The following is a 12,777-nucleotide window of genomic DNA, read 5'->3' on the forward strand; positions in this document are numbered from 1 at the left end:
AGGCCGAGGTGGGCGGATCATGAGGTCAGGAGATCGAGACCATCCTGGCGAACACGGTGAAACCCCGTCTCTACTAAAAATACAAAAAAATTAGCCGGGCGTGGTGGAGGGCGCCTGTAGTCCCAGCTTCTCGGGGGGACTGAGGCAGGAGAATGACGTGAACCCAGGAGGCCGCGGAGCTTGCAGTGAGCCAAGATCGCGCCACTGCACTCCAGCCTGGGCGACAGAGCGAGACTCCGTCTCAAAAACAAAACAAAACAAAAGACCCAAGAAGACCTGCCATGTTCCCACAGGGCCTGGATGGCACCTACATCTGTATTCCATAGCTATAATGGGTACTGTATCCAGAACACCCTAATGCCAACCAACCATGCCAATCTAGATCTCCTCCTGGAGCTTTTCACAGCCAGTGCACACATGCTCTGGGTGACACCTGAACCTGACACCAGCTCTCACACTCTCCCTGTCACGATTCTACCAGAGAAGACGTCCTGCCAGCATGACTGGAGATTCTCCCACCACCTGTGCCTGTGTCAGTGCCAGCCAACATATCCCTGCACAACATCCTTTGGCTCTCTAAGATCGCATTAGAGTAAACAGAGTTGAGCACCATTAGAAAGGGAGTATGATCATAATAATGTAAGAAAAAGGAGGTAAGAAAAAAAAAGCCTCTACCAGTTTCCGGCTACCTCTGTGAGTTAGAGTGAAATCTACCTAGAAATGCAGCCAAACAGAACTGTAAGTGCCATGTTGCAAGGGCAGAAGCCAAAGCACTGTTGGAAAGACTTCCATGCCAACTATGTATAATTCTTTTGAAGAGTAGATTCAAAGGAGAGTTTTTCACCTCAGAGAAAGGATTGGTAACATAACTGTACTCTGGCAATATCTGAGCAAGAAATACCAATTAAAAACAAATTTAAGGGCCAGGTGCGGTGGCTCATGCCTATAATCTCAGCACTTTGGGAGGCCGAGGCAGGCGGTTCACGAGATCAAGAGATGGAGACCATACTGGCCAACATGGTGAAACCTCGTCTCTACTAAAAATACAAAAATTAGCTGGACATGGTGGAACGCGCCTGTAGTCCCAGCTACTCAGGAGGTTGAGGCAGGAGAATCGCTTGAACCAGAGAGGCGGAGTTTGCAGTGAGCCGAGATTGCACCACCGCACTCCAGGCTGGTGACAGAGCAAGACTCTATCTCAAAAAAAAAAAAAAAAGAAAGAAAGAAAGAAAGAAATTTAAGGCCAAGAATTGCTTGAACCCGGGAGGCAGAGGTTTCAGTGAGCTGAGATCACGCCATTGCCCTCCAGCCTGGGCAATAGAGCCAGACTCAAAAAAAACCAAAAAGGCCGGGTGCGGTGGCTCACGCCTGTAATCCCAGCACTTTGGGAGGCCGAGTCGGGTGGATCACGAGGTCAGGAGATCCAGACCATACTGGCTAATACAGTGAAACCCCATCTCTACTAAAAATACAAAAAATTAGCTGGGCATGGTGGCAGGTGCCTGTAATCCCAGCTACTCGGGAGGCTGAGGCAGGCGAATCGCTTGAACCCAGGTGGCAGAGGTTGCAGTCAGCTGAGATCGCGCCACTGTACCACCGTACTCCAGCCTAGGTGATAGAATGAGACTCTTGTCAAGAAAAAAGAAAAAGAACAAAACAGGAAAGGAAAGAAAAGGGGAAAGGGAAGGGAAAGGAAGGAGAGGGGAGGGGAGGGGAGGGGAGGAAAGGAAGAATTAAAAAACTCTCTGTTCAAGGAAGCAAATGTTTTGCATGGGAAGTGTAAATGCACAGGGGAATTTGAAGCTCAAAATTAATAAAGATGAGGGCGTAGAACATATGTGAAGACAGAGAACAGGAAAGAGGAGAAGAAAATATACAAGTAAGAAAAACACAAGGAAAACCTCCTCACTACAGGCACCAGTGTGGAATATTAGGACTCCTTCCCTTGAATGAAGCTACCAATCTCATTAGGCAGCTCGTAATTTTGCATTAGAATGCAGGGCCATTAGGAGAAGGTATGGACAACATTAGATCTTGTATTGCCCACAAATATTTTCAAACGTTACTTTCTATATTGTGTTGTCATACTGTTTAATAGAGAAAGTTATAATTAGCCAAGCTGACTTCAGGGAGTTGCATTCCCTTATCTACATAATAATAGGAAGGAGAGAAAAGAGAAGATCCAGATAATACTCAAAACAAATTTCATGTTTAATCAACAATGAGACTTCTTCTTAAGTAGTAAGAGCTACTCAGTCTTTTTCATGCCTTCCCTTATGGGAGACATGTGGCAGTATAGCAATTCCTATGGCAAAGTTATCTTTCTGATGACAGTCCCTTCAGAAGGGTGCGATCTTTCTCTGGGATTTTAGATCAAACCCACATACTGAACTTGCCAAATAGTTGTTCTGGGCCTCTCTCGGCAGTAATATGCAGCCAAATTAAATAAATTCTGATAGATAAAAATCAGATTTATACAGAAAATCAATATAAATAAACATAAGATTATTTCAAATAGAATCCCAGAAGCATTCAAAGTTTGTTTATATGCAAAAATCTGATTGCACAAGACTTGTCAGGGATCCCCTGAAACACAGAAACTGTGAAGCTGTGTCCTCACTTTGTTCTCATTTTGTTCCTCAGTCACGCTTTGGGTCTAAATCAGAACTCTATACTGCCAGCAGGAAAAGTTTTCCCTACTTATCTTTTCCAAGGCTCTTCCCTAAAAATAGACTCAAAATGAGTTGCTTCTAAAGGGATTATTACATATTCATATAATAAAATGCTATGCAGCCAGTAAACATAAGGTTAGACAATGTTTATTGATATGGTAACATATTCACAATATATTGAGTAAAGAGAATAGATTGCAAAACAGCATTTACAATATGAGTCCATTTTATAAAAAAATAACCAAGGTGTAACGTGAGTGTGTGTGTGTCTGTGTAAATATGCCACTCCTATATGCTCAGAAATATTAGAAAGACATATACCAAATTATTAGCAGTGATTATTTTGGGGGATGAAATATTTTATTTTCTTCTTTCTGTGTTTTTTTGTTCTTTATAGTGAACACATATTTCTTTTCCACCATACAAAAATGTAAAAGTTACTATTCTCAGAGATCCCGTGGCCCTGGATATCATCTCATGTATTATTCGTCTAGTGTTGTGGAACAGCGTGCTGGAGGCTTGCTGTGTATAGGCCACAGAATCGGGCTGGAAATAACCTTTTTAGACCACATTTTAGTCCTCAAATCCTCACAAGTGGGCTCCTTCAGGAACCCACTTTATGTTAAATTCTACTAACAAAGGCTATGACAATGCTTCAAACACTTGTAGTATGTATATATGTTCCCATATCAATATGTCTTCATGTGCTTTTAATACCTTCTATATATTAATGGTTTATAAATTGTTAACCCTAGGGATCCACTTAGATGCTTCAAGAGGCTTGAAAAAAAGTTGGATACAAAATTTTTAAAAAATATACAATTGTAATTATTTAAAAAATGCAATTAAAAATATCTCACCACGTTTTACAACAGAGAACAGCAGTATTACTTTATGCTGCCAGGATCTCTGCCATCATTTGAAAATAGTTTAACTGCATGATTGTTTAAGAAAACTGTAGCTCTAAATTAGTCTTAAAAAAATTTGAGCTACCCAGAGAGTTTATGCACATAAAATTGAAACAGGTTGTACAGCAGCACAAGACACAACAAGGACCAGGCACATCTGCTCATTGCATATTCTCATCAAGGCCTAACCGTGAATTGTGCATAAAGAAATAACAGTTTAATGCATCTCCTTATTGTTCTGCATTTACAGTTTTAGTACCCAGAATAAGTAGTAATTTTTCTCCTTATAGCTCTGCATTACAGTTTAATACTTAGAATAAGTATTAAATTTTTCTAGTCTTTTATATTTATAAGAATGTGAACCATACTTAGACATTTTTGGTGATACAATGTTGAAACAAAATTTTTCTACTTAACTCCCCTTTCAAATGCAATCTATCTAGCAGAGTATCCAGGCATTGCCAAGTAAGCTATTTACGAATTGTTTCAACATCCCAGTAAATCAGAATTTCCTGTGCAACCAAAACCAAATGAAGATATCATATTAGTTGCAACTGATACAATTGTAACTGTCATTCAAAATGCAAATCATTAAAAACGCAAATGTCCATTTTATGTTCATAAAACAGACACATTCTTCTTACTAGTTACTTTATAAGCAAATTTTATTTATAGTCAGTATTTGAATACTCTATTCCACTTCTACTGCTATCCCTTGGTCCAAGAGACCATCCTCTCATGAATATTCCGGGACTCAGGGCCTCCTCACCTGTTTTCACCCCTTTTGTTTTTGTGGCCTGTTCTCAGTACCTGAATCATGGCATTTTTCTCTCACTACTCTGCAATGGCCTCTCATTCCATTAGAATGAAAGTCAAATTCTGTATAATGGTTCACCAGACCCTGCACAGACTGATGCCTCGGCACCATACAGACGCCATCTCCTGCTATCCTTCTACTCACAATAGCCACTATGACTCCCATGATGCTTCAAACGGGTGCACCAGGCACCCGTTCACAGCAAGGCACTTGACCTTGTCATCCCTTTCTCCTCAAGGCCTCTTTGCTTCTTCACCTCTGAAAAGTCTTTGATCTAATGCCAACTTTTCAACGCACCTTCTTAGGCCATTCTTAATTTCAGTAGTGCCCAGTGTCCTCTACCTCCCATGTTTTAGACTTCCTCTTTGCATTTATCACCATATGAAGTAATCCTTGCTTATATCACTTAGCATTTATTCTCTGTCTCTTCCCACAACAGTGCAAGCTGCATGAGCAAGTAGAGACTTTTACCTGTTTTGCTACTTTCTGTATCCCCAGAGACCTAGAGCAATGCGTGGCACAAATGGCCAGCACACAATACACATTTGTTGAATGAATAAAATATTCTAAATCTGCATTCCTCACAATATTCTTATTAATAAAACCCATTAAATGTTATGTTTATACTGCCGCCAAAGAAAGCTGCCTAAAATTATAAGTTCCCAAGGAAGGTTTATGTGTTCATTATAATTTGGAACTATTTATAGTACTCAGCATAATACTTCAACCACCACACTGATAGCACTCATCCCAATCAGCATCTATAGGCCGCACATCCTTTTAAGTTTCTCTCTACACATTAGTCTTCACATATGTACAATAATAATAGTCTACTTAAAGGGGAATTATTTTTAAGAATCTTTTCACTTTGAATTATATCTTCAACTTGATAAAGCAACTTAAGGCTAGCCAAGGCTTTCCTAAAAGAATTCCAACCATCCTCTCTACCACTGCCATGATCTGTGATAATTTTCACCACATGCCTCTATTCACTCAGCCTTTTTTCTCATACCACAGTTTCTTTTAACTGCACAATGTTTGTTGACATCTTCAAGTTGCACACCCACGTTCATTAAGTAGAATACACATTTGTGGAAATATCTAACACATGACTGCTATCCTATTGAGTTCAATGGGAGCTATGTGGCTACGTCATAGCCCATGCTCCATGAAGACCCTTTTTCTATGAGGTATGGCACACAGCTTCTCTCCACAACCTCTGTCTCCCTCTGTGTCATACAATTTGGCACGTATACAATTTTAGAACAGCTTCAGCCACAAGCAAGCATTGTAAGTGGAATGTTCATCTGGGACTGATCAGGAGATTCTCAGAAAACAGAAATATCAGTTATGCTGATTTTTAAATATTTTCAGTTTAACAACTTGTTTATCCTAATGGTATTGCCTAGCACATTAGGATGACAACTTGCAAGGTGATAATTTGATACCACCTTTATTCTCAGAGCTTACAAAATTTAAAGAGAAATATAACAGCCCAGGCATGATAGACTGATTTACTGGTTGCTGTTAACTACAATAGACTTTTCAGTCAAGGCATGGGTGTGTATTTTTTTTTTTATATTCATATATGCTATATCAAAATAAATACAAATTGACTGTGCAGCAGGATAAATGAGTGCACTGGACAGGAATTATTAAGGTGATCTGGCTGCATTCAGTTCTACCTTGAAATCACTAAACAAGTGTGAAGTCCAACTAAATGTTACACAGTTTACATAAATGTCAAGTAGGAGGTGTTTTATTTCAGGCTTTGATCGTGATGGTTCAATGTGAATAGAACATGTGCATTTTGAAATTTAAGCACTATACCCATTGATGTATTGTCTGTAACCATGTCAAAATAGAAACTAAGATTTCAATAAAGCACAAAACATTCCTGCATCACAAGGCTGCGGACAGAAAACAAAAAGTGCCTGGAGTCGGTAAAATACAAAAATCCATCAGCTCTGCAGATCTGCATGAGCTTACACTGAAAGAAAAACTTCTAGTTGGCAGGATTCTAGACACCAAACTGAAAATTACATGTCACGTCTCGATCGACTCTTATTTAATCATGTTCTGTGATTTCTATTTAGAGAAACATACTTTTTTGTCTGATTTATTTATACTGAGATCTTAACCATCACTGCTATCTCTGTAGTTTCTACTTCCTTCTTTGTCAGTAACTATTCATTAATAGAACCACTAGCATGCCTTAATGTAAAACCAAATTCCACGTCCAGGTAATTAGTCCTTTGCTATTTTGTTAACAACAACAACAACAAACCAACAAACAGGGTCTCAGATTTCATAAGCATTCTTTGTTGACACATCTGCTATTCAAAAGATTCACTCAGTTGGGAGACCATGGGATCAACATTTTTAGCTGTACCCTACATAATACCATAGATCAAAATTACAGAAAGTGTTGGTCATCCAGGGTCCTATAGAGACGTCCTCATAAGCAGCTGGGTGCCACATGATGCATTCACATTTTATTCTTTGCGTGCTGAAAATGGCCAAGTCTTCCAAAATCAAAGAATCTGAAGGTTCATGGAAAGGAAACAAATTTTGTTTTTTTTTAGTTTGTCAGGTTTTCTCATTGACATCTTTTTGCTTTCTGAATAAGTTCTCTGGAGGGTCTGCAGGAGGAGCACTGCTACTGTCAACACTCATTCCTTGTTTGCATGTCTGTTAGCTGCATATTGTTACTCATGATGGGAGTGGTAAGATGCTGGAGGGAGGGACACTGAGCGGCTGCTTTGTTTCAGCATTGCCTTGGGGTGTTCTAATAATACCCAACATGGACTTCAATAGCTGTGAGCAGATTTTCAGTGTCTCTGTTACCCACCTGGTCACTATACAGGGCATTCCTTCAAAATGTAATATCAAGACCTCACTTTATCTACATTTTTTCCCCAATTTGTGCTAAATTCTCTCAAACTCTAAAGTCCAGGAAAGGGGGAAGTACAGATCATCCACTGCTGCAAGCACTGGCCATCGCCTCAGCTGAATGAATGTAGCAAATCAATACAGCCATAATTTAGTGCCTTTCAAAGCAAAGAATGTGAGTTTCATCACCTTCTTGCAGGTTACAGGTATACGGGAACTGTCACATTTTATAACTGTAGGAGAGGATGGCTATTATGTGCCAAAATACAATTAGATACCACTCATACATACCTATTTGAAAACTTAGAGACTCACTCTTACAAGCGATTCCTGACTGAATCAATAAAACACCTCCAAATTTTACTACAGTTAGAACTTTTCCTTAAACAACCCTATCCACACATTTTATAAAGCTAGTAGATTTATTAATGCCTTTTAGGGGTGAAGAATCGCATCTACAGCTATCCTTAGGTTTAAAAGTGCACTTTTTAACAGCGGACTTAGTATATTCTCAGCTGTTTCCATCAATCATCTACCTTTACCAACTGAAATCTTACCTACTTCAAAATGCAGCCACTAAAATGACCAAGAAGAAATCAGCCAAGTAAAAAGTGAAAGAGCTTATTGTCCATCTATCTGCTCCATATTAAAACAAACAAACAAAATATAGATTCTGAAACAACATGACACGCGCTCTCCCAAAGCAGTTCTTTGGTTTCACCTGACTCTTAGGTGAACACCTGTCTGTTCTCTTTTCCTGCTATCTATGCTTCCAAAAGAGCAACACGATTGCAGAACAGAATCCACCGAGACATGAGAATGGAGAGCCCAAGACTTACATTATTCATGTACTCGCTGAGCAGGTCCTGGAGCGCCTGCCGCACGGCGTTGCACTCCGCCACGATCCTCTCCCGCCGGTCGTCTCGCGTGCAGGAGGAGTCGGCCATCAGCGCTGCGCCGCTGATGATGCTCTCCAGCCTCTCCTCCAGGGACGGCCGGAACCTGGCCTCGCTGAACGTCATGGGGTCCAGGATAATCTTATTCTGAAAGTATCACAATTAAAAAAAAAAAAAAAATCAGCAGAGAAGAGAAGTCTGCCTTGGCACCCTGTTTTGAAACCAGAAATATCTGAGGCAAGAACAAGAGTCCCCAAGGAGGAGAAACTGGTTACTCAAATTCTAAAGTTGCCTTGACAAAGTATTAACTTTTTGTCACTATTTTGTCCTAAATGTAATCTTCAGTGAAAAGAGCACATCTTGTTTGAAGAATATGTTCTTGGCAAAGGCCATCTCAACGGAAGAGCTTTCAAATAAGATTAGGACACTCTTTTGGCATTTTTAAAACACGTAGCCTTTAAGGAAAGAACATTTCAGTGTAACGCTTTGGGGAATTATATAAAGATTTTAGAGCTAAAACATGATAAATAATCAATATCTTAATTATGAATTAGCTGTGACTTGTGTACACATTAATCCTCCTCATGAGAAGCAGATATGGGCACCCATGGCAGGATGCCTTTTGAACCTTGGGCACATAGTACCCAACAGGCATATTCAGTACAGGTTAATTTATCACTGGGAACTGACATCTTTTATGTCAAAGCTAGTGTTCTAGAAAAGGATTCTTAATGTGTGTATGAGACTTGTCACAAATAACTGACAGTATCCTTATAAAGGTATTTACATGTTTGGAAGGAGCCTATATAAGAGCAGAATAGAGATATTTCCTAAAAAGAAAGTATCACATAGAACATGAGCTTAGCATTTCCCCAGCCAAGTTTGAGGAGCCTGGAAACATGTGGGCAGAGATGCCCAGAGGTAGATGGAAATATGCATCCAAAATTCAGGAAATATAACAGTCTTTATAGGAATCTGGTAAATGTCAGGCATATTTGGACACAAAGTAGTGAATGACGTACGAGTAAAGTGAGTAGAGCCAGAAGAGCAGGCCAAAGAAGACCTATGAATTAAGGGTGTACAGAAGGACCAGAATCAAAAAGGAGGACAGAAAGTGTAGTCAGAAAGATAGAAAGAGAACTTGGAAAACTCCCAGCAAATGAGGAGGGTAGAGTGTGATGAAGTATGTGATCATTAACTGTGTGAAGTCTAGAAGCAAAGGTGACATTGACCAAAGGCTGGTTTCCTTTGGGGAACCTTTTCTGCCTAAGGCAAAGAAGTTCATACCAGCAACGATGATCAAAGTAGAATGACCTGCTGCGGGAAATGGTGTGCTTATCTTCACTGGGGGTGCACTCTCAGAGATCCAAAAACCAGAGTGGCAGTAATGGGGTAAATGGTCTTCCAACTATAGAATACTATGGTGCACTTGCCACTCTGTTACTGTTTCTTTTGATGTTCATTATTCCTTATATATTCACCAAATTTAAAGAGTTGTTAGAAAAGAACAATTTACCATATTTACAAATACGATACAAAAAGTAAATGAGAATATGTAGTTATTCTATTGCTAATCTGCACCTGCTGAAGACCTACTATATGCCTACTACTGTACTTAATGCTAAAAAGAAGGGGAGATAAAAGAGGCTTCTATGAATTTTTTATTCTGATGTAGTATATACAGTAACTGCTTAAGTTATTACAAAGTGAAGTCCAGCTGTGTGCTCTGGGAAAGATTGTTGTAACCCTCCAAAGCATCGTAGGGTATTTGTTCAGGTTGTGCACAGAACATCTGGGCTCCAATTCTCTGATTTCTGTTAAAATGCAAATCTCCAGAGCAGAGAGATAGATCTTTGGGGCACAAGAATGTTGAAGTCTTAAGGAATGAGTGTAGGCAGGTTGGGACTTAAAAAGGAACAGGTATAGACCAAACACAGACCAGCTCTGAGGTCCACTGGAATCTTGGATTTTTTAGAAAATCACTAATTGGTAAAAGTCCCTTTTCAATTTAGAAAGCAGATGCATGAAATCTTGCAAATAAAACAGCTATTCTGTGCCAGCTTTGGCAAGATGACCATTCTTACATTTGTACTTTCTTGTATCTTGGAAAAGGGATGCAAAAGGAATGTTTACTTTACCCAAAATGTGTTATTTGGGTTTTGTCCTTTGTGCCTTGGTTTTAGGCACAGCTGTTCAGTGTCAAAAAATCACGTGGAGGCTGCAATACAGTGGATGGCCCTACAGGGTTCATTATTACAGGTGAAAGTCCCAAAGGAAAGCTGAGAGGGGAGCACAGATATTCCTGCTATACGTACTAGCACTGTGTCTGCGATGTCTTTTTCCAGGGACATCCATTGGAACCCTCTCTCTTTCTCTCACGTAGTCTCTCTCGCTTTCTACTGCCTTTCGGTTGATGCAGTTATGATGAACTTATGTATATATGTATGTGTGTGTGTGTGTATATATATAATCCATATAATATATGTTAAGAAGTAATATTCTTAATTGAGGAAATACCTGGTCAAAATATAATTAGACTATCTTACATAAAGATTACTGATTTTCAAAGACCTATTTTACAGAAAACCATATTAACATAAAACATAATAAAAACTGTATTTTCTGCTTTAAGATTTCAGGAGACTCTTCAGAATCATATACTGGCTTTAGAACAGATGTTTATTTTACTTTAGGACTAAACACATAAAGAACTGCAAATGTGATGGAAATATGGGGAGGTAAATTTGAACTCTTCAGTAAGGACAATTGTAAAACAGTTTCTCTGCAGTAGAGAGAATGTACTAGTGTCATTAGAACACTATTTCCTAAATTATTTTCCATGGAACACTGAGCTTAGAGATATAATGTTTCGATGAAAAAATAAGGTTCCCTGGCCAAATATGTTTTGGAAATATCGCATGACCTACAGCAAATTATCATATGAAATGCTTTGGGGAGCTCAGCATTAAAGGAGTCAGTTCACTGTAGCATTTCCCAAATCTATTTGAGCATGGAAAGTGCTGCTTTTAAAATGCATGAATTATCTATGAGAACTCAAGGAACACACTTTGGGAAATGTGGCAAGAGAGACTTTGGAGTGTCAGCCAACTGAGTTTCCTACCTGCCATGGCCTGGGGCTGTTGTGAAAGTAAAAGCCTGAAACATTGAGCTTGACAAACTCTGCATAAAAGTTACACCATCCATCACATTTCTAATGGAATTATTCATTATTTATAGATCACAGTGGAAAAGTTTTTTTAAAAATCTCCCTGGAAAGGAAACAATAATTTTACAATATTCAGATCTGTATCTGCAGTACAGATGGGGAGTATTGCAATGATGGATGTGAAAAGCAGCAGGGAGAAGCCACTCGAGAGAGAAAAGGCACAAAGAAAAAAGGTCAGTGCACGTGGGCCTGTGTAAGTGTGTACATGCACATGTGCATGGGAAGAGGTACTGATTGCATGTGTGTGTGTGTCTGGATGTGTGTGTGTATCCCGGATGGGATGGGCACTGGTTATGTGTGTGTGGAGCTGCGTGTGTACGTGTGTATGGGGAAAGATATGTGCTATTTGTGTGTGTGTCTATGAATCTATGAATGGGTGGGTACAGTTTGTATGCATGGGTGGAGTGGATGCGTGTATGTGTATGTGTGTGTATGTGCACATGTGCACATGTATGGAAGGGGCTGTGGCTTATTTGTGTGTATATATTTGTATGTGTCTGTCTCTGCCTGTTCTTAGAGAATTGGTCGGGTTTCCAACAGCTCCAACAAGCGAGAAAATAAAGAAAAAAAAAAAAAAAACAGAAATGAAGTCAGAGGCTCAAGAGCTAGAGGAAAAGGTTGTATCTATATTTCCTACAAATAGGAAACCAACCCCTGGAACTGAATCCTGAGCAAGAAATACACAGAGAATGAAAAAGTGAATAGAAGGAGGAGTATTTGCTGTTACATAATTTGAAAGTAATTAAAACAATAAAAAACACCCAGCTAACGTCGGGAACATTCAGATCAGCAAACAGTCATGAACACAGGGCTCCAACAGGCCTCAGTTCTCCACCCCAGCTCTGCCCGTCCTCACCTCTCTGTGTGGCTGCCCTCTGCTGGCAGGAAGGCGCGCCAAATCACCATCACCACCATCCCACCATCATCACCATCATCACCATCATCATCAACATCCAGGAGCCAGATTCCCCTCCCTGGTCACAGAAGAATACTTTAAGAGGGCAGCACACCAACACCAAAGAGTGAAAGGACAAGGAGAAGCCCTCCTGTCTCTACCTTTGTGTGTGGCAAAAGTATGCTCCTGTGACAGGCTCTTATGTTGCTTACAACTGTAGAGACTTATTTTAGTTCATTCTTTTACATTGTAAATATCTCCATCTCCTGTTGGCATTCTTAAAGCTCATTTAGTCATTTTATCTTTTTGATCTTTTAGTTCCATCTTACATTGTCATTTTAGTTCATTTACAGATACTGGGCCTGCATTTCTTGTTTTATCTTTTTCTTATATTTTAAGTTAATATAAGTTTATCATGTCTGTTTTTATTTTGATTATTTGATTTGCATAATATTTTGTGCTTTATGAGTT

General features: G+C 39.5%; 1 protein-coding gene across 5 annotated transcripts in view; it reads right to left on the minus strand.

Moving 5' to 3' along the window:
* Window positions 1–12,777, minus strand: part of CTNNA2 (catenin (cadherin-associated protein), alpha 2) — a 1,228,212-nt gene that overhangs the window by 769,675 nt on the left and 445,760 nt on the right. For all 5 annotated transcript variants that reach the window (XM_011968327.1, XM_011968326.1, XM_011968328.1 and 2 more), the window contains one exon: window positions 8,129–8,332. In XM_011968327.1, the coding sequence (XP_011823717.1) occupies window positions 8,129–8,332 (204 nt within the window). The remainder of the gene's footprint in view (window positions 1–8,128; window positions 8,333–12,777) is intronic.

The sequence above is a fragment of the Mandrillus leucophaeus genome, unplaced genomic scaffold (assembly GCF_000951045.1).
Source record: "Mandrillus leucophaeus isolate KB7577 unplaced genomic scaffold, Mleu.le_1.0 Scaffold84, whole genome shotgun sequence".
NCBI lineage: Eukaryota > Metazoa > Chordata > Mammalia > Primates > Cercopithecidae > Mandrillus > Mandrillus leucophaeus.